Raw genomic sequence first — 21,582 nt, forward strand, 5'->3', positions numbered from 1 at the left:
GATTTGGCTGCTCCGTTGTACATGGGGCAAGTGATGAGGAGATAATCTCTGTGGCCTCCTTCAGCTCTCATGGCCTATAAGACATTGATCTAATCTAAGACTGTTAGAACTCTGTGGATGCTCCAAGCTATTTCAGATGCAGAACAGGTGAAAGAGTCCTGGACCACTGCCTTGGCCAATGAGGCTTTATTTAGAGGACAGTATGGTTCCAGCAACATCAGAAATGTGGAGGCCACAAAGGAGTCCAAGGAGCCTTGAGAAGGAGCATGTATCACTGGGGTCTGGGGCTGGCAGAGGAGACCCAGTGCTTACTGAAACCCCTTTAGATCCATGCCTGTGGATTGTACCCAGTGCAGGCTTCAGTAGGCCATGATGCCCTAATCATACCTCGGACTACACTTGACTGTGTTCTTTCTCTGCTCGTGAACATTTCATAGCTAACTAATATCACGAGAGAATCTAAACTGCCTAGATTGGTCTTTGAGTTCTTCAGTATGGCCCCAACCTACAATTTTCCTCCATTCTCGTTCAGGGCTCCCTCCTTGGCAGCTTAATGTTCTGTACTCAGTGCTGTGGCACAGACAGAAAGTTGGAGCCAAGCCATCTAGCAAACTGAGTTCTTCCCTGTTCCTGCTTTCACAAGGCCCCCTTGCACCATTGAACCGCCTACTCAGGGAACCTCTTTCAGGCCTCTGCTTGGCAGATGGCACGTTCATGGCCTCTGAATATCTTAGATGAGGGTGGGGGTACTCACCATAAGCCACAGGAGTGAGTTTAAGCACTGTGTGCAGAGGGCACTTGAGATAGGGCAACTCATCTGGAAAAGAGGAAGAAACATCTCTCAGACATGCAGTACTGGGAACAGCACCATGTCCCCAGCTTCCAGTCTTGGTGGGTACTCCCCCTACTTCCATCGCCCCTCCCCAAGTGGGCCTCAGCAGAGACACACACGCTGTAGTCTGCAGGGGACAGTGCTAAAAGCAATCTGGGCAGGGACAAATGATGCAGCCAGGTTGACCTAGGAGCAGGGAGGAAAGATCTTAAGAAAGATGGGCAAACGGAAGGTCATGGGAGGGGCAGGGAGGTCCTGTGGAGGTGGCTACCTCCTTTCTCAGGCCTAACAGGAGACAAAGGCAGGTTTCCCTCCTACCCCAGCCCAGGCCTTCCACAAATATGATCAGCACAAAGGCCCAAAAATTCCTATTAAGTGTTTATTGAGAACATTATCTGTACCAGTTCCATAGCAGAAGTGTACACGGTATGTGACCACATCCACAGCATTGGCCCTGGCCCAGGGCAGCTTAATCTAACCCCTCTCTCACTGATTCACGGACAAGAACTGGTTGATTCACTGTTTTCCAGTTATTGACTGTTATGCAGAAAGTTGTTCTGATTTCAATATTCATGTACAATTTCTTGTCTAGTCCCATTGTCCAACTGACTTAACAGGTATCCTTGAGAGGAAGAGGTGATTAGGCCCAATCCATGGATGAGGAAACTGGGGCTTCAAGAGGAAAGGCACTAGTTCCAAGTCATGTAGCCAAGAAGCGGCAGTACGGGACTCTAACACAGGATTTTCTGAGGACAGCTTGCCTATTCCACCTCTACAGTCTGAAGCTGCTGCCATGAAGGTGTTATAATGTCCTGGAGGTGACATACCTACCTACTGGGCACTTTCTCCTTACTCCCTCTCTCCCCCTACCCAGGCTGCACTACAGCTCACTATTTCCCTTAATTTAGCTAGAATATCACTTGTGGCTTTCTGTCCCTTAGACTCATCCTAGGCTTACCAAGCTTGCCATCAGCCTCTCAGCCTCCTGAGACACAGGCATTTTTCTAGGCATCTATCCTGCTCCTCATCTTTGTCATCATTAGTATCAGGCCCAGGCCAAGGGCTTCCTGTGTATGATCCCAGTGCATCTTCACAGATGTGCTGTGGTCCTGTCTACTCTCATTGTTCACATGAGGAAAGAGACTCAGGGAAAGGAAGGCAACTTTTTGAGATCTCGGACATAGCCCTGCCACTGCCTCAACTAGTAACACAGGCCCAGGCTTTTCACTGAGTTTCATAACTCTGGCTTTTATCTTATAGGAAGGGACTGGACTAGGTGTACTCTGAGAGTGCCCCAGCTCTGTGGCTGTGTGCATCCAGATTCCCAATCATATCATCTCTCTGGGCCTAGTGCCATTATTCACCTAAATAATGGGGTAAGACCATCTTTCCAATCCCACCCTGCCTTGTTCCCAGGACAGTTGTGAGCAGCTGGGATGGCCTGTGTCTAAAAGTGGGCAGAAAGTGAAGGAAGAGAGAAGTACTTTTGCCCTCCCCATACTCCATGAATATTTGAGAGGGCAGGGCCGCTGACACGCACCTCGGATCTACTCTGATCCTTTACACTCTGAGCCCCATGACTTTGGGCAAGTCACTTCACTTCTCTGGGCCTTAACTTTTTCATCTGGACAAAAGAAATTTTAGTGCCTGCCTCATGGTCTCAAAAAATTGTCCTGAGCAGTAGAGATGTGAACATAAAAGAAATCTGGCAGTGCAAAATTCCCTACCACACATCCCATCACTGATTCCCAGTGGGGAAATTGAAGACCAGGAAGAGAAAATGACTTATTCATTGGCATGTTCTCAATTTCCCTGGGTTTCAATTCTGGATAACTCCGTATTATGAATGCTCTTTGGTTTGAAACTAGCATCACAAAGAGTCAAGAGTTCAGAATGTTGCAGGCATTGAATATCATTATGCATTGTCCTCAAATACCTTTAAGATAACTTGGAAATGACAATACTTCAGCAGCCACATTAAAAATGGACTTTCTTCTGGAATGGCTGAATCAGCCTAATAAACTTGTGTATTATTTTACATCTTTTTAATGGCAAAAATAATTAAAATTCCTTCTTGGCAATTTTTAAGAAAATAATACATTGTTATCAACTATAGTCACCATGATGTACAATAAATCACATGAACTATTTGTCTATTTGAAAAAAAAAAATGGACTTTCATATGTGAAAGTGAGACAGTAGTCCCTTGCCAGGCTACCTGCCCTAGTTTGCCGTTTATTGTATATAGTTAGTGTATAGATACTCTAAAAAAAAAATGTCTAGATTTTTTTGAGTGACCATTTGAAAGAAACTGAAATGAAACATCACTATCTTGCAGAAATCAACCCCACAGCAAAGACAAATATGTAATTAGGATAATGAGGCTACAGAAGGTCCCACTATTACCTCAGGACAACATGCTTCAGGGAAATACTGTCTCAGCATTTAATACTGAGGCAGGCTATCAATGCTGGCTTTGAAAATATCAGCTCAGAATAATACTAATACTAATAATAGCAGCTAACACTTAGCCCATATGATGTACCATCAACTGTCCTAAGCTCTTTAGATATGTTGTTTGAGTTTCACCATTATTCTCCCAGTTTTACAGATGGGAAAACTAAAGCCAGAAGGATTGCAGTACATTGTCAAAGGTAGTAAAGTTAGTATATAACAAAGAACCTGAACTCAAACAATCTCATTTTAGATAGTGCACTGTTTCTGGAGATGGGGTCTTTCTGTATAGTCCAAGCTGGCCTGGGGCTTGCTCTGCAGCCAAGACTCACCCGGAACTTGTGATGTTCCTGCCTCAGCTTTCCAAGTGCTAGGATTATAACATATGTAATTAGATATGAACTTCTGAGATACAAACCTCTAACTGCTAGTTTCAGGATTTTAAATCACGTCCAGTACCCCATGTTAGGAACAGTGAGGAGGGTATTACCTGAACTTTTATCCAGGAAGTAGGCCAGGAGGCATCGCATGACAGCCTGGTGGCAGATCACCAGTACATTCTCCTGTCGTTCTAACTCCATTATAACTGGTTCCAGACGCTGAACCAGATCTTCATAGGACTAGATACGAGAAAAATACTGGAGTAAGAAAGGGAGATGGGGAGAGGAAGACCTCTGGCCTAGGAATCAGGAAAACTTGGTTCTGGGATCAGTTGAGTTGTTGACTCAAGAGACAACTCACTTCTTTCTTACAGTCTCAGTTTCTCATTTGTTAAACAGGGGCAATCAATATAGTGGGCTAAATAATAATAAACCTCCTCACTACAAGATGTCTTCATTTTTTTGGCATGCTGTTTGTTTATATTATTAAAAATAATGAAGAAATAAATCTTTAATAAAATTCATGTTGCCATTCAATTTTCTACAGTGGAGGAACTTATTGATATATATTTGTAATATTTACATTTGGGAGAATTTGCAGATATATATATGATGTCTTTTTATTTTTCTTGGTACCAGGAATCAAACTCATGACCTCATGCTTGCCAGGCAAGCACTGTGCTGCTGAGCTATATCCCCGGCCTGATGTCTTCTTTTTTCTCTGTCTATATAACTGCACTGCTGACATTTTAAAAGAATAAAATATATTCTATGACTATAGGGTTCCAAAATGAAACACTTGGAAAAAGGAGTGATTAGTGGATATGGAAGCCACAGCTGTCCTGAGGGTACCTGTTAATCATAGTAACCAAGAGGCTTGAATTTTTAAATGTTACAGAAATAGCAAAAGGGGCTTAGGTGCACACACACACACACACACAGTGGGAAGTTTGGACTGAGATGCTAATATAAATCTGAGACCCTCATAGGGCAAATGTTGATATCCTCAATAAAACTAGAAAAAGTAAACTAGAAAAAACTAGCAAACTAGAAAAAGTCTATCCATAGGCAAAGGAAAATAAGATGTATCTGGCTCTCCTTATATCTAGATGGAAAAAACTAGGAAATGGCCCCTGTAAGAATTTATAACTAAAAATTTTCACTCAGGTAGCTTGGAAAATCATAATTACACTACCCATGTGCTTTGTAATATGTTTTGCTGAGAGTTTCAAAAAAAACCAATGTAAATTCATTAGCTCCCAGGACTACTTACACAAATAGAACATGTCTGGATTTCTTCACCTCAGGATGTATGGGATTCCCAGAGGTAAATTTCCACAGATAAATACAAATGCAATGTATTTTAAAATTATTATTTTCTTATTCTCTTTAATGGTTTGATCAACCTTCCATTCGTACATGTGGTAATCTGAGCAGCTTCGCTGAAGATAACAATATGTAATATAACAACCACTGTTAATTCCTATCATTTGATTTGAAACACTGTATCATTTTTAATGTTCCTGCTTTGCTTTCTTTGTATTTTGCTATTGTTCTTTTTTCTACTATTCTCTTTAAAATAAAAAAAGGAAATAAAATACTATAGATGAGAATACGCAGAAACAACAAGAGGAAATTCCTAAAAGCTTATATAATATACAATATAAAAGAAGTATTTTTTATTTTTAAAGAAATAAAATATGCAATTAAAATGTAAGAAAGGCATATAACTGCAGCACTCTGGGAGGTTAAAGCAGGAGGATCACGAGTTTAAACTCAGCTTGGGCAACTTAGTGACTTAGGAGACCCTGTCTCAAAAAATAGATAGATAGACAGATAGATAGATGATAGATAAACAGACAGACAGATATAGTTGGGGATGTAGCTTAGTGTGAAGGCCATGGGTTCAATCCTAAGTACCTGAAAAAGAAGGAATAAACAAGATACTATCAAATATATGCTGCAGATTTGAAAACGGATTAAGAATTTGAGAAATGAAAAATATACTCATTGAGATTGAAAATTAAATGGAGGGGATAAATAGCATATTACATATTACTTAAGAAACAGTGATTTGGGAGAAATTAATACAGCAAAGAGATAGAAAATTAGAAGGAAAAATTAGGGAACATGAAGGATCTAATACTTATCTAATTTTATTTCTAGAAAGAGATAATGGAGAGAATTTAAGGGAATGACTTTTAGAGATACAATGTCTGAGAGTTTTATAGAATTGAAAATTCCAATTTTCAGATTCAGGAAATTCGATCAACTTCAAGCAAGATAAAAATTTAATATCGAGATACATAAGAGTGAAACTCATCAGCAAAAAAGATACAAAGACTTTAAGAGTAGAAAATAAACAACAATTAAACTGAGTAAGTTTTTTAGCTACAGTAGAAGCCAGAAGACAAGGATGGTAATATCTTCAAAGTGCTGGGAAAATAACTGTCAACCTAGAGTTTTATACTTGGGCAATGTATCATCTAGGATTAAAGTTGCTCACCTCCCTAAAAGATAGTTTTAGGGAAAAAGAAGGGTGAGTTTACTATCAGTAGATTCCAAAGGAAGATGGAAAATGAACGTAGAAGATAAGACTTGGGATGTAGAGAAACAAGAATGAGCAAAGAAATTGGTAAATATGTGATTATATCTAAGTAAAATTGCCTGTATTCAGTCATAATAAAAACAGTAATAATTACATTAATAATTCATTAGGGGATTAAGACAAAGGTTACACTAAAATACAAAAGAACATATAAATTAGGAGAGAAGGTAGCCAGAGTTCTTCTATTGTTTGGGGGGATGGTGGAAATACTGATTTCAGATTTTTAAATCATACATATTAAAATGTTAAGTGTGGGGCTGGGGATTTAGCTCAGCGGCAAAGCGTCTGCCTGGCAAGCGCAAGGTCGTGAGTTCAGTTCCTGGTACCGGAGAAAAACCAAAAAAAAAAAAATGTTAAGTGTTCAAATCCATTGCATAACAACACACAAAGAATTATTTTGAATGACTTTAATATATAGTATATTGACGTCATACCCTTAGTGGGATGTCTACAAGAATAGAAGGAAGCATGATGAAATATTTAAAAAATGTTAAAGGTAACCACTGAAGGAGTGGAAACATTATTTAAACAGAATATAGATATAAAAACTCAATCCAGGGTATGAGAGAAATATAGTAAGCGTTGCACATTCAAGACAAGATCATAGAAATAAATTTTTAAAAAAGAGTAATTACAATAAGAACAAATGTACCAAACTTACCTTCCAAAAGACATATTTTCAGTTTGGATTACAAACAACAAAACACAACTATAAGCTGCTTACAAGGCACACAAAACAGAAACGTATACATAGTAACAAAGTCATCAGAAGAAATTTTGTATAGCTATATCAATATTAAACAAAATACACTTTTAGCAAATAGCATTAGTAAGGAAAAAGAGGTTTTGTAATTGTAATAACAAAATGTGAAATTTATGGAGAAGAGAAGATAGGATTTCTTTAAATTTTTATGACTTGAGTAACAGCCTCAAATACGTAAAGGAAAATGAAAGTGAACTGAGTCTACATTTATAGATTATTTCAGAGGATGAAGATAAAAATGTGAAAGTGCTTTATAAATGAAGAGAGTATCTATTATTTCATTTTCTCAGATACCCTGGTATTCTGATAATTGTTAACAGGAATTTATATCATAACAGGAGTATGACTAATATTCTAAAATGTAGAACTGAGTAAGTAGAGGCTAGATTAAAAGCAACAAGCATTTATCTCATATGGAGATTGACAACTGATGATCTGGTTCATGAGATGACAAAGTTAACAGGAAAAGCAACTACTGTCCCTGAAGATGATACCAACTGCCCACAGAGGCTAGAGCTTTAAGCAACTTGGCAACAAAATGTCATGAAATTAGAATATGTTGAACTACAGTCAGCGGATACTAGAGACAAGGTGTAGGATAAAATGGGCCCTCCTAAAACCAGAGCTTGAGCAGGCACATATACAGCTTTTACAAGAAAGGAATCTGTTGCCTAAAGCTAAGAATTTGAGATAGCCAAGAGCTAGATGACCGTGTGCTTTAAAAAATGGAAGGTGCTGCAAAATATGCTTTCACCTACTTCTAAAGCTGTTTGGGAAACTATGAAAGCCTAGAAGTCAGAATAGAGATGTTAGGCATGAGTCCTAGGAATTAGGCCATTCCTCCAAACCTTACCTCGCCCTTGGGATAGCGGTAACGATATTTATCTTGGTCCCGTAGTGCAAATTCTTCAGGGAAGTGTTCCTGGATTTCTTCATAGGTCATTTCCTCACAGACACCCTAAGAAAAAGAAATAGACAAAAGTATTCATTTGGTGAAAAACACACAGCCTTTTCCATATTTTTCCTAGATCAGTGATTATGGAGCAAAACATGATCACCTGGATCTCTGGGAACAGTGCTGAAGTTGTGCCTATTGTTTGTGAGTGTATATGTTATATATGTACAGATGAAGTATGTGGCTGGTTAAGTGTATGGTGTTTTTCTATGATTGTCTCAGTAGGTCTATAGGCACACCTTACACATATGTATTTTTGTGAATATGTAAGCATAAGGACATGTGATTGTGTTTACAAATGTGTGTGCAGCATACTTACAACATGTATTTGTGATGGGTTTAAGAACTTATGCTTTGTGCTTGTGTGTATATTTGTATTGGCATATGTAGTGTGTTTGTATGGTTTATGTGTTATGGTCTGAATCTATAAGGTACCCCAAAGGCCAGCCGATAGACTTTGGGGATGTGATTGGATTGTGAGGGCTCTAATTTCATTAGTGGATTAGCACTCTGATGAGAGCATAATTTGGTGAGGTTATTGGGAGATCAGGAGGAGGTGGTACCTAACGGAAGGCAGTAAAGTATAGGACTGACTTTGGGGAATGTATCTGTTCCCTAGTCCCTTGTCTCTAGCTTTTCCCCTTTCTCTCTCCTTTCTGGATGCCATGAGATGAGCAGATTTCTTCCACCATGTCTTTCTGTCATATTTCTGTCTTGGAGTCAGAAGACCATGAATTGAAACCTCTGAAACCATGAGTCAAAATAAATCTTTCCTCTTTGAAGTTGTTTGTCTCAAATATTTGTTCACAGTGACAAAATGTTGAATAAGACTGTGTATGTGTGTGTGTGTGTGTGTGTGTGTGTTTGTGTAGAGAGAGAGGATGTCTAAGCATCTGAGAATGTGCCCTTGTGGATGTCTCTGTGGTATGGGTCTCCATGTGGGTCTAAGTGTGTCTTACTTTTTGTGTTGCTGAGACAAAATACCCAACACCCAAAGTTAGAGGAAGAAAACTGGCTCACAGTTTGTAGAGGTTTCAGTCCGTAATTGGCTGGCTCCAAGGCAAGGTGGTATGGCAAAAGGACATTACAGAAGAGAAACAGTTTGTGGTGGGAAGAAGGCAGCAAAGCGTGGAGTAGCAGGCAATAAACAATGACAGCAGTCTTCTTTCTGTCCCTTATACTTTATTTGGACTACATGCCCTTAGGACAGATAGAACTCACACCCAGGGTGGGCCTTCTCATTATCTACACTCGGAATTACGTCAAACCAATCAGTGGACTAATTTAGTAATCATCCACCCTTAATCCCAGCATCACACACTTAGATCTAGTCACCTCTGAAGAGCCTCACATATGACTGCATGAGGCACTGGGGGGGGACACCTAGAAACAAACAATAACATTCTACCCCCGAATCCCCAAAGACTCATGCACATCCATTTATGCAAAAGGCATTTAGTCCCTCTCCAAGAGTCACTAAAGGGGGGCTGGGGATTTAGCTCAGCGGCAAAAGCGCCTGCCTGGCAAGCGCAAGGTCGTAAGTTCAGTTCCCAGTACCGGAGGAGAAAAAAAAAAAGAGTCACTAAAGTCCTAACAGTTTCAGCATTGCTGAAAAGTCCCAGTATAAAGTCTCCTCTGAGATTTAAAGTGAACTCTCAGCTGCAAGCCACTGTACAAATAAAAATAAAGTTAAACATTCCCAACAAACAATGGCATAAGATAAACATTCCCATTCCAAGTGGGAGGGGATAGAATGGAATGGGACCAAAGCAAGTCCAAAATCCAGCAGTGCAAACATTAAGACCTGTAATTCCATATCCAGCATCTGAGGCAGTCTGCAGCAAGATATGAAAACTAAAAGGCTTGGGTGGCTCCACCTCTATGTCACTGCATGTGGGTGCAGCTCTCAAGGCTTCTCTCTTGGGCTGGCTTTGCTCACCCCTCACACCCTTCCTCAGACAATCCATTTGCTACTGGCTTCTCCCACCTTCTGGGCCTCCACTATACCTTGAAGTTCACACTCACAGTTTCACACACTGCCTTCTCAGGGGCACATTTCCTGGCCTCTCAGCCCTTCTTTTGAAATCTGGGTGGAAGCATTGCTGACTCCACAACTCTTGCATTCTGCATATACCTAAAACCAGCACAATGTGGATGGCACCAAGGTCTGCTGATAGGTGGAGCAGGAGCCAGGCTTCTTTCTCTCTTGGCTGTAGGGTTGAATGCCTGGATCACTGACCACTACGAACCTAATTCTGAGGAAAAAGATCTCTAGGCCCCTATCATTCTGGAGCCTGGTGCTCTGGTGGCTCTCTTTTCAAAGCAAATTTTTCATCTCTGCAACCTTAAGCCTGCCAAGGGTGGGGTTCTGCTGTTTCCTGTGATGTCCTCAGGCCATTTTTTGTATTGTCCTATTCTTTCTCGGCAACCAAGTTCTCTTCTTTTCCATCTTTGCAGCCCACAGTTTTACTGGAGCTTTATTTCTGCCCAAATTCACAATATTTTAAATCATTCTTCAGTACTCTTTGTTCTTGATACTCTACACAGATATGGCTAAAAGCCCCCAACAGTAGCCATGCCATCATGCATCACCTCAACATTAGACTGCCTTAAAATTTCTTCTGCAAGATTAATTAGTCTGCCACCTTTAATCTCAGTCTCAAGCAATTTCTCTGAACACAAGTAAAATGTAGACAATCTTTCTGAAAAGGCATAACACACATGATCTGGGGTCCAACAACCAATGCAGTCCTTCTTCCCAGCAGAAATCTCCTGAGCCTAGTCTTTACTGGCAGCATTTCTATTAGCATTTTGGCATTCTGAGCTCTGACTAGAATCTCCTATTAAATACAGTTTAAGGCATTCCAGAGCTGCTTCTTCATCTGGCATCTCCAAATCTTTCCATATTTTTCCTGCAAGCCAGTTTCAAAGGCTCCTGAACCACATGGTCAGGTACATTCACAGCAAAGACTCCACTCTCAGTACCCAAATGTGTCTTAGTTACTTTTTGAATTGCTGAGACAAAATACCCAACATCCAAAGTTAGAGGAAGAAGCCAGGCGTGGTGGCACATGCCTGTAATCCCAGCACATGGGAGGCTGAGTCAGGAGAATTGTTGCGAGTTTGAGACCAGCCCGGGCTACAAAGTGAGCTCCACACCAGCCTGAGCTGCAAAGTGAGACCCTGTCTCAAAAAGACCAAAACAAAAAAAAAAGAACAGCAAAAAAAACAAAGAGGAAGAAAGGTTTATTCCATATTTTGGCTCACAATTTGTAGAGGTTTCAGTCCATAATTGGCGGGTTCCAAGACAGGGTGGTATGGCAGAGGGGCATTGCAGAAGAGAAACAGTTCAAGATGTTTGTTTTCAGAAGTGAAGCATTTGTTTGTGGTGGTGGGAATAGATGCTGGTTTTTAAACATTTGTTAGTATGTGAATTCCAATAAGGCCTTCCTGCAGGGTGGCAGAAGCCTCTGGTTGTAGTTTTTGGTATCATTTACCAGGTTTCCTTCAGGGATAAGGAAATAAGCCCTTGCTATAACCTACAAACAGCTCTGCACCATCTAATTTCTCCAACCAACACTACCATGGAAGAAAATGTACCCTACTAGGTATACGAGCTTGTCCAAAACAGCTGCAACTTTCTATTCTAAGGCTTGTTGGGAGCTTTTTACCTGTGAGAATGGGTACTGACTCCTTGACTTAAAGCAAATTGCCTAACCTCTGTGAATTTCATTTTCCTCACTTGGGAAATGAAAATTACAACTTATAGAAGTGTTTTGAATATTAGAGATACTATATATGTAATATACTAGTACAAGATGTACAAGGCACATATAAAAGAATCAATGGGAATAAACATTAATACTATCAATGATGGAAAATAAACCAGAAACTTAGGCATCATTCTAAATTCTTGATTCTTCCTTATCCATCCCCTATAGCCAATTTCTGAGATTTGAATTCATGAATTTCTCTTAATCTTTTTCCTCCCTATCTTCACTGCTTTAACTTTAGAATTTGTATATACACATGATACTTTTTGCTAATGCTGCTCTCTCTACCCAAAACACCATTCCATAGCCTCTCTACCTGGTTCACTGCTACTTAACCCTCAGATGTCTGCTAGGCATTACTACCTCTAGGCATATCCTGGCTAGGCCAAGGTGCTTTGCCTTGGCTTCTACGTGCCCAGTTTCAGTAATCAGAGTCATGCTGTTTTGTATTCCTCTGTCTGCCCTGTTTAGCCTGAAAACTCAGTCAAGATAGGATTGACTTGAACCAATTCAGCCTGAGTCAACTCAGTCAACATTAATCTTTTGCCTCTAGCACTACCCCAGAACTCGAAAAAGCAGGTTTTCCATAAATGTTCACACATGTGGGCCAGAAATAAGCAGCAGCCAAAATCTTATGATGAAGAGTTTACATATTTTCATGCACATATTTTATTGCAAATGTACACGATATATTGAATAGCACTATATAGCCCTTTTCTAAATATGTGTACTTCTGCACAGCTATATTTATGTCCATGTGCATGAATGTACACACTCATATATGTCTTATCTATAGAAGAATATCTAGCAGGAAAGCAAATTTCCTATACCTCTGATGATGTTCTACGTTGGAGTTTAACAACCATAACCTGCAGACTCAGTGCCAGTATATCTGCAGCACAGGTAAAATAGCAAAAGGAAAAAACTTCTTTCTCAAAGAGCTCACAGGAAAACCTGTCCTTGAAGAGAAACTGCCACATCACCAGGGTTGGATCTTTCACTTCTCCCTATTCCTTACTTCTTATAATCAGTGTACCATCAAGCCACATAGTGATGCTACCCTGGAAACACTCCCCAAGTCCTTCTTCATTCCATCTCTAATGCCACTACTCTGGTCCATTTCTTTACCTCTTGTCACACTAATACAGCCATTTCCTGGCTGGTCTAAATGCTTATTCTATTATTTTTCCCAGCGAGTCTCCATACAAGCTTAGAATGGGCTTTAAAAATGTGTATTATGTTCAGACCACTCTTTTTTGAATATAGATCATATCAATGGCTTCCTGTTGTTTTCAGGGAAGAATCTAAATTCAACATGGCTTGGGTCTTTTTTTCCAGCCTTATCTCCTTTCTCTCCAGACCTCACTATCACTGTCCCGGCATCTCTTTTGCTTCTACAAACACGCCATGCTCTGTTCTCATCTCTGAGCCATTACATGTGCTGTTTCCTGTCCCTGAACTAAAATTTATTGTCCCATTCTCAAACCATTTTTCCTGCTTCTTATCTCACCTCTCGTTTCCTCCAGGAAGCTTTCCTTATAAACCTCCTTCCCAAGTCTGGTCAGGAGTACCTTCACCTTCTGATCCTCCATAGTATTTTTTTTTATATCCCCTCCTAGTTTACTGTCTGCCTCTGGACTCCATGAGGGCAAAGACCCTGGCCTTCACTGGATATCCAAGAAAGGAATGGTGTCTGGAACATGGCTGTTTGTCAAAAAATATTCACTGAGTTAAGTTCCTCGTACAGGTTGGAACATAGGCAACCAAGGCAATACACTCAGATCCAAATCCCCTGATCTGTAAGGAGATTCACCCTTTCCATCTTACCGCATCAATCTCATTCAGGGCCTTCCACTGCTCATAGGGGACACCAAGAGCCTCAGCTGTCTGAATAGTTCTCTTCATGTGGCTCGTCCATACCTTCAGGGAGCTGATACCCTGGGACTGAATAAAGTTGGCTAGGGCATAGGCATACTGGGATGTGGGAGTGGAGAAGAGGAGAAAAAGACAAATAAGAAAAGATTAGGGAACCATGAGAATAAACTCAAATGTGCCACAAATAATGGAGTAGTTATGAATAAGCAGGAGCAGAGCTTCAATGTTCCAAATTTATCAAAATGCACACTGTTGTGGGAGAAGTTGATCAATAAGTACAGGGTCATAGGACAAATTCTGATATTCTATTGCAGAATAGAGTAACAACTATAGTAAAAAATAAGGTGCAGTGTATTTCAAAATACAGTGGTACCTCAATTCACAAACACTTTGCAAACAATTTAGTTCACAAGCAAAGCATTTTGCAAAACTTTGTTTTTCTTTGCAAACTCTGTATTGGGTGACAAACATGAACACAGCCATGTTTCCCACACAAACACAAACGTGGCCATATTTTCCAAAATCAACAAATTAAGTTCATGAACTGAGGTACCACTGTACCTAGAAGAGAGAATTACCACAAAGAAATGATGTGAGGTGGTATTTATATATTTGAAATATCAATTACACCCAAAATATGTGCAATTACAAAATGTAGAAAAAAAAGCCAAAAACCAAAATAGTTTACTCTTCCTCATGTGATTAATGGTAAAAGAAATAGAAAAGAGTATGTGTGCTTATGTGTGTCTATGTGTGTGTGTAGTCACTGATACTTGCTCACTTCACCCCATACTAGGGTATTCATTCTTGTAAACATTCATTCTAACATTTGTGGAGCTTAGGGCAAGAGTAAAAATGGTGGGGCCATACCCACAGTCCACCTCCTTTGCCCTTTCATTTCTGGGGCCATCCTGTACTTCTAGGGGCCTTAAGGACATGTTTGTAGATGATCAAGCCATATGACCAAGTTCTGGTCACATCTCATCTACACTGATATCCAGGCTCCACGAAGAGTGACCCCTTAACTATCCTTTGGCCTAAGGGTGAACACTCTTATGACCCAGCCCATACTCAGGCAGACAGATACTCACGACAGGCCAGTGAAAACAACTGAAGTAGGTTCCACAGTGGATAGAATGGGATTTGGGTGAAATTTCTCCTTCATGATGTGGATTACCATTGAGTGAGGTTCCTGGTACCCAAATTTGAAGGGCACTCATGTATGTATTGAGTGTGTATGTCCTTGGTAGGTGCTTCAGTAATTTTTTCTCAAGATATAGCCAATATAGGGAAGGAAATAATGACAGCACTGAGAAGAACCACACAGGACTGTGGGAACTCAAGAGAGAAAAGGATTCACTCTGAATAGGTGTGTTTTGAATCACTGATGGTGTCTGCTATGAACATCTGAATAAATGTACACTGGCATACAAGTATATCTACACATACAGCTATTTTATGTATACATTTAAGGACAGTTATGAATCAGCTGTGCTCTGGCAGAAGTTCTTGCCTGTGAGGTAACAGATTTGGGTTAGCCTCCACGGACAGCTTACATGGGCCCTGTGTGCCACTGTATTGTCTAGGACCCTCTCTAGCTTTGTATCCTGCCTGTAAGATGTAAGCAGCACATCAGTCTCTGAGTATCACTTTAGATGATGGGTAAGGTGCACCCAGACCACTCCCTGGTACTTAACAGTCTGCACAGGTGACAAGTGTGGTGACTGGTAAGACAGTCAATGGGAAAGTACTTGTAAACCGGATCTGGTGCACTGTACCCATCATGGTGAAGGTCCAGGCCTGACGGGTGTGCGCATATGTACTTGTTTGTATGTGTGGGAGGCACATACGTGGAGATGGCTACATGCTCCCCCATGCTCTGAGCTGTGGACACAGCAGCAGGGCCAGCTCCAGCCAAGAAACCCTGGGGTGCATGTGGTGCCACGGGGGAGGGCTGATCATCTGGTGGCCTCTGCTCTGAGGAGCAGGAGAGGTGGGAGTCAGATCAGAGCCTACCTTGAGGGGAGGCTGCCAGTCTGGAGGTAACAGAAGGGAGCTTTGAGGGCTGAGTGTTCTGAGGCAGCACTGAGCCTGGGATACTTCCTATCTCTCTAGCAGGGAGGCTGACGCCAGGTAGGAAGGCCTGGCCAGTCCTGGCTGTGTCCTATACAAACTCTGTGATCTGGGGCCGTCTTCTGTCCCTCTCTGGACCCAATCTATAAACGAGTAATAGCAATCACTACCCCTTCCCACGCAGCTATTGTAAAGATTAAATGAGGTTATACACGTGGTGGCAGATGGCACCGTGACTCTGTGTGTGTATCCAGTATGTGACAATAATAACAAGGACCGTGAACGTCCTTTCTGCACTTCATTTCCCACTTACCCCACCCCAAGTGATCCTCTCCGTAAGCACCATCTGTGCTATCACACTCAGCCACAGCGCCAGCAGCTGGGAAAATGCACCCTATTATAGTTCCAGCACCCAGAATGTGCAGGTCACTATGTCCACATGGGAGGGAGAGACTTGTGTCCTGAGACAGCCGAAGATAATCAGAATGAGGAGAGATAGAGCCCAGAGCTCTGTGACCTGCCTAGGAGGTGGAGATGTAGATAAGGAGGGTTTTTTGGACCAGATCTTGGACCAGAAGCTGGGCCTTGGAAGGGAATCAGGGAGTCAAGAAAGATGCAATAAAATGTTGGCACTGTGAGTCCTGTGATGGGGGAAGGAGGCAGCATCAGCCCTGATTTGGAGAGAAGGTATCCGAGTAGGGTCCTCAGGGCAGCTGTCTGTGTGCATGAAGGTTACCAGCTGACAGAGGGACAAAGAGAGCAGGAAGGTGGACACAGGCAAAGGCCAAATGCTGTGAATAATGAGGGAACCCATCAGGCAGGGGCAACTAAGGTCTTTGTGATGGGGCTGCAGAAGCAGCCAGATCCAGGCTGGACCAGAGGACCAGGAGCGAGCTATTAGATTTGGAGGCAGCAGCTGGCATGTGGAAACCACTCAATGGCTGTATCAAGACTGAGTGACTAGTGATGTGTAAGACCAAGAGTTATCAGAATCTGCTTCTACCCCATCAGTGGGTACCTGCTCCTCAGGATCTAGGCAGTGGCCACCCAGCTCACCCAGACCACCCACCTGAGTGTGCAGAGACCTCCCTACCTGCTTTCCCCGAGCTGAGAGGCCTGAGTCACCTCCGATGCGGCCTCTGAGGTTGAGTTCACTCTCACCATGCCGGCATAGGTAGATGGAGCGCGGCGTGACGTGGATGTTCATGAGGTAGTAGACTGTACGGCTCTGGATGTGGTCTTGCACTCGGTTCACCATGTAGCGTGTGCCCACATCAAAGATCTTGATGTAGGACAGATGGCTGGGCCAGACCCAAACAGGAGCAAGGGCAGCTCAGGAGCTAGCAGTAGGGAGGGCTGATCCCAAGGGAAAGCCCCAACCACACACCCTGCTTTCAAGTCTCCTTTGCAATTCACTTCTTATCTAATGAGCTGCCATGCCTTGCCCTGTTTTGGATACAGGTCCTAGAAAGGAAGTTCATAAATACCCCAAGTAGCTCACTGCTTGCTACTGTCTCCCTTAGTCTTCTTTTCTCAGCCTCAGTTTGAGCCAGGCTGTCTTTTTACTTTTACTCTTCACAATGTAGGCAGCAGCACTGAGGTTCTCTCCTTTGTGGGTCTCACTTCTGTCATATGAAATAGTTATCTTTGGTGTCCCTGGCTGACTCCCAATATTTCGCTAGTAGCTCTTGTCTTGTTCATTCCCCCATGCTTTTTAATCATAACCTGAACTCCATCACCCTCTTTAAGCCTCAGTCATGATACACTGTACTTTATACTCCACAGGCAGTTACAAGGTTGTGTCTATGCTTGCATCTGTGTACCTTTCTTCACCTGTAAGTAGGCCAGGCTGAGGTCTTTCCCTATTTGCCATGCAATCTACAAAGGTATGCTTGAGATGGACAGGCAGCATCTTCCCTTTGGGAACTCTTAGGTCAGGCAGAAGTATACACTTGGAAACATATGATCAGTGCTCAACATTCATTTTACAAACACTCATTGTAAAGTGTGCCAAGTACTGGGACACGGGGATACAGAAGTCGTCCACAGTATCACATAAGGGAAACTTATAGCCCTTGCTATAAGCTCCTTGCTGTTCCCTCATTTTTGTGCTATGTCATAAACCAATAACTACACACTGAGTGACAAACTATTCAACCACTTGTCGGTGCAGGAGCTTGGAGGACGAATCAGAAAACTAGAACTATGGAACAAGAGTCCTGAGATCTCCGCCACGCTAGCCATTAATCCTTTTTGTGTTAGACTGTAAGTTCAGAGAGATCCCTGGAAAGCGGATGCAATGAGATGACACCAGTGGGCCTGGTTGCAAACTAAGAAAACCAAGTGAATGGAAAGAGCAGTACTGTATTAGCCCAAGGCAGCTACGGCTGCTTATGGATTAGGTTTGAGAAAGCTTCTCCCTTGATCCTGCTAGACAAGTCCTTTATGTCTGCACCATACTCATCATGCTCAGCCCTGTGATCCATGTGCAGTTACTGCATTTATTGAACATTTTCTATGCATATGGGAAGGAGCAGGGATTTTAAAGTACATGAATCTTCACAGCCATTACACAGAAAAGTGATTATCATCTGCTTTATATACATGAAAAACTGAAGCCCAGAGGATGCAATTTTCCTAAGGTTATCTCAGGAAGCTGCCAAGAATCTCCTTTCTCCAATCATCCTTCCTAAGGCCCTCAGAATGTAGGAGTACAAAATACCTGACATAACCTTGTTGCCTGGTTACTCTCTGTTCCTAACACTAGGTCCTGTGTGACTCTAGGAAAACATCCAATTTCTTCAGTTTTATGTTGTCTTTACCTCATAGACCCAAGCCATACCCATACCGTCTGTTCCATTCTTATCTTCATGCCTTTGCTGTTACACTTGAAACATTCTTTGTACTCCTCTTACTCTGATTTAACTAGGCCCTTACCAAGTGCTGTTCTCTTTGGTGGAAAAGACATCCCTTGCCTGATTTCTAAAGCTGAAGTCCTATGTATCTATTCCTCAAGAGCCAGGACCTTTATTTTCTCCAAGAAGTCATCTTCTAGCCCAGGGTCAGTAAAGTCATTTAGAAGTGTTCCTAAAATGAGCTCATGCTCATTCCCCATGTAAACTGTAAACTATATGTATAATATGAGGAGGTCTTACCAAATTACTTTTTCTCCATTTTGACTACCTTGATTATATTTTTGAAATGCTATTAAAATATTAAAATCTTTAAAATTTTTTTCTTTTTAGTTTTGGAAACTTGCCACTGCCCTAAGCACATATTTAATCTGCTTACTGGGTAAACCAGTTCTTCTAGGCCTTATTTCTCCAAGCTGGGACACATGCCCTCTTATGTCCCTTTAAACCATTTGGTTTACTGTCTCCACAATTGTGATCAAATGTCTGCAAATTTTCTTCTCCAACCAATTAGGCATTCTATCAGAGTAGGGGTAACCCTTCCCTCTTTGGGTTCCTCAGGCACAGATAAGGCTGGACCTGATGCATGAACTATAAATGTCTATTAATGGAAAAAAATGATGAAATGAAGCTGGCCTTCTAGATACGTCTTCTTCAGCTCAAACTCATTCATCAGAAGCCAGCAGCATACCTGTCAGAATCCAGACCTACAGCTGGGAGCTTTCTTGACATAGTTCTTTCATTTCATCCCCCCTCCTTCAATCTCCTTCCAGCATAAGCTGAGAGCCCACATGGTTCTTTCAGTAAAGGCCCACTTAGAAATCTGAAAAAGCCACCCCTTCCTCAGAGGATACATAGCCCTACTTCAGCACATGTCTCAGTGACAGAACCAAGTATGCCTTTGACCAGTGTACTCGTAAACAATCTGCACAACCATACATAAAGGACATACCTTTTGCACAGTATCTAAGCCCTGTCTGATAGTATTTATGATATTAGGATTTAGAAGTGGGGAGAAACATGCTGAAATTTTGGGGAAATGAATTTCAATAATACTCTGATGATGTCTCATTGTGTAGTCTCAGGTAAGCTTTTACCTGATCTGGGCCTCAGTTTCCCTGACTAAGGCATGGAACAATAGCAATGCTCATCTCTCAATACTTCAGCTAGGTAAAGCTGAAAGGATGCTATTTCAGTTTCTTAGGGTGGCAATGATCATTTAAGATCTTCTTATGCTTCACACTTGGATCTCAAATGGTATGAGTGAGTGATCATAGTCTCTTCTCATGTCAACCCATTCTGAAAGGAAATAGAGTTCTAGGAATACTTTATACCTAGATGCATACCTTCCTGTAATGCCATCTAAAATGCCTCCTATTTTTACCTGATATATGAAAGAAAATTTGTTCTTCATGGATCTTCCCATATGTCAAGGTTCTATGCAAACTACCTGAGAATAGAACCCCTCTCTCTTGCCCCTATTAATACCCTCTAAATACACCACAGCCCAAATGGGCCAAATACTTGCTGACTGAAAAGTTGCATGAGTGCTGTGAAAAAAGACATGATGAGGAGGTTCAATATATGGCTAGAATTCCAGCTCTACTCCTGATTCATGGTAAGAACGTGTGAAAGTAGTTTTAGCTCTCTAGGAAATTTATAATATATATCTCAATCTCCTTTATAGGGGTGCTGTGGGGGTTGAACAAAAGAAGGTGAACATTTTGGAAAATGAAGTGTTATGCTTGCGTGAAGAACACTTTTGTAATTAACAATGGCAACAACCCAAGAGGGAAGCATTTGTCCTCCGAGATCAGAATTCTGATCCATTCATATTGCTCAGGAAAGCACTATTTTAGTCATCTCATGAACACCTCACATTTCAAAGAATCTCTGCCTCATGGACCATTAGAGCTAAGAAGGTTCATAAAGATGATCGTTAAGTCCCATTTGTAGTGTCCCAGATGGAGAAGTTGAGGCCCATAAAGGAGGGACATTTCCTCATCCTATTTGACATCCTATAGGATATCAAACCTGGGTTAAGAACCCACACATTGACTTTAGGGTGCTGGGGTCTTACCTGTCCAATTCATCATCCAAAGGCTGGTAGTTGACTTCATAGCACTCAATTCTCTTCAGAAAGTCTTCCAGAACCTTTTCTCGGTCACAGTCTATGTAGTCAGGGCTGCCAAGTTTGACTTGCTAGGAGAAGGGAGGACATAGGGACCAAGGGAAACATTGCGAGACCTAAACTCTAACAGTGTCCTTGGGAAGGGCCCTTATAGACCACTGAGTACCACAGGTGAAGAAATTAAGTCTCAGAGAAAGGTCTCATCCAAGTTTACAAAATTAATCCATTGAAGAGACTCCAGACTGTGTGACAACTCATTCCTAATCTCTATGTGGTCAAACAAAGCCTGTTACATTATATGTAGCTCTCAAGAATACACTGCATTAGAAATTTATAAGAGGACTAGAAATTATAATTTGAGAAAAGGCTGAAGTGGAACCAAGGATTTGGGGCAGAAGTAATCATGGCTTACATATACTGAGTTTCTACTGGGAGAAGTTGGTACACCGTCTTTGGATTTCTGAAGCCTGGGATCTCCTAATCCCCCAATACTTACCATTTCCCCCACAATCCCCATCTCATCCACCCAGTTATCTGAGCCCGTACAGAATCTGGAAGTCATCTCAGATGCCTCTTTTTATCATCCCTTCTCTCCTATCAGGCACCACATCCTCTTCTCTCTTCTAAATATCCATTTCACTTGCTTGTGCTCACTAGAGCTTTGTGACTGATTATTCTGTCTATAGTCATGTTACTTCAGATGTATTCATCATACTGACAGAAAGATACTCCTAACAGGAACATATGACCATGTCATTTTCCTGCTTAAATATTTCCTTGTCCATTTTAGGACAAAGGGTAAACTATACTAGTAACTTATGACTTG

The 21,582-nt window shown here is 41.5% G+C and overlaps 1 protein-coding gene across 5 annotated transcripts in view; it reads right to left on the reverse strand.

Moving 5' to 3' along the window:
• The window catches only part of Pfkfb1 (6-phosphofructo-2-kinase/fructose-2,6-biphosphatase 1), a 64,492-nt gene that overhangs the window by 830 nt on the left and 42,080 nt on the right, over positions 1-21,582 (reverse strand). For all 5 annotated transcript variants that reach the window (XM_013502856.1, XM_005401535.2, XM_013502854.1 and 2 more), the window contains 6 exons: positions 20,706-20,827; positions 16,807-17,014; positions 13,593-13,739; positions 7,891-7,995; positions 3,777-3,906; positions 755-817 (listed from right to left, as the gene is read on the reverse strand). In XM_013502856.1, the coding sequence (XP_013358310.1) occupies positions 755-817; positions 3,777-3,906; positions 7,891-7,995; positions 13,593-13,739; positions 16,807-17,014; positions 20,706-20,827 (775 nt within the window). The remainder of the gene's footprint in view (positions 1-754; positions 818-3,776; positions 3,907-7,890; positions 7,996-13,592; positions 13,740-16,806; positions 17,015-20,705; positions 20,828-21,582) is intronic.

Source organism: Chinchilla lanigera, unplaced genomic scaffold (assembly GCF_000276665.1).
Source record: "Chinchilla lanigera isolate Chin_1 unplaced genomic scaffold, ChiLan1.0 scaffold00074, whole genome shotgun sequence".
In the NCBI taxonomy this organism is placed as follows: Eukaryota; Metazoa; Chordata; class Mammalia; order Rodentia; family Chinchillidae; genus Chinchilla; species Chinchilla lanigera.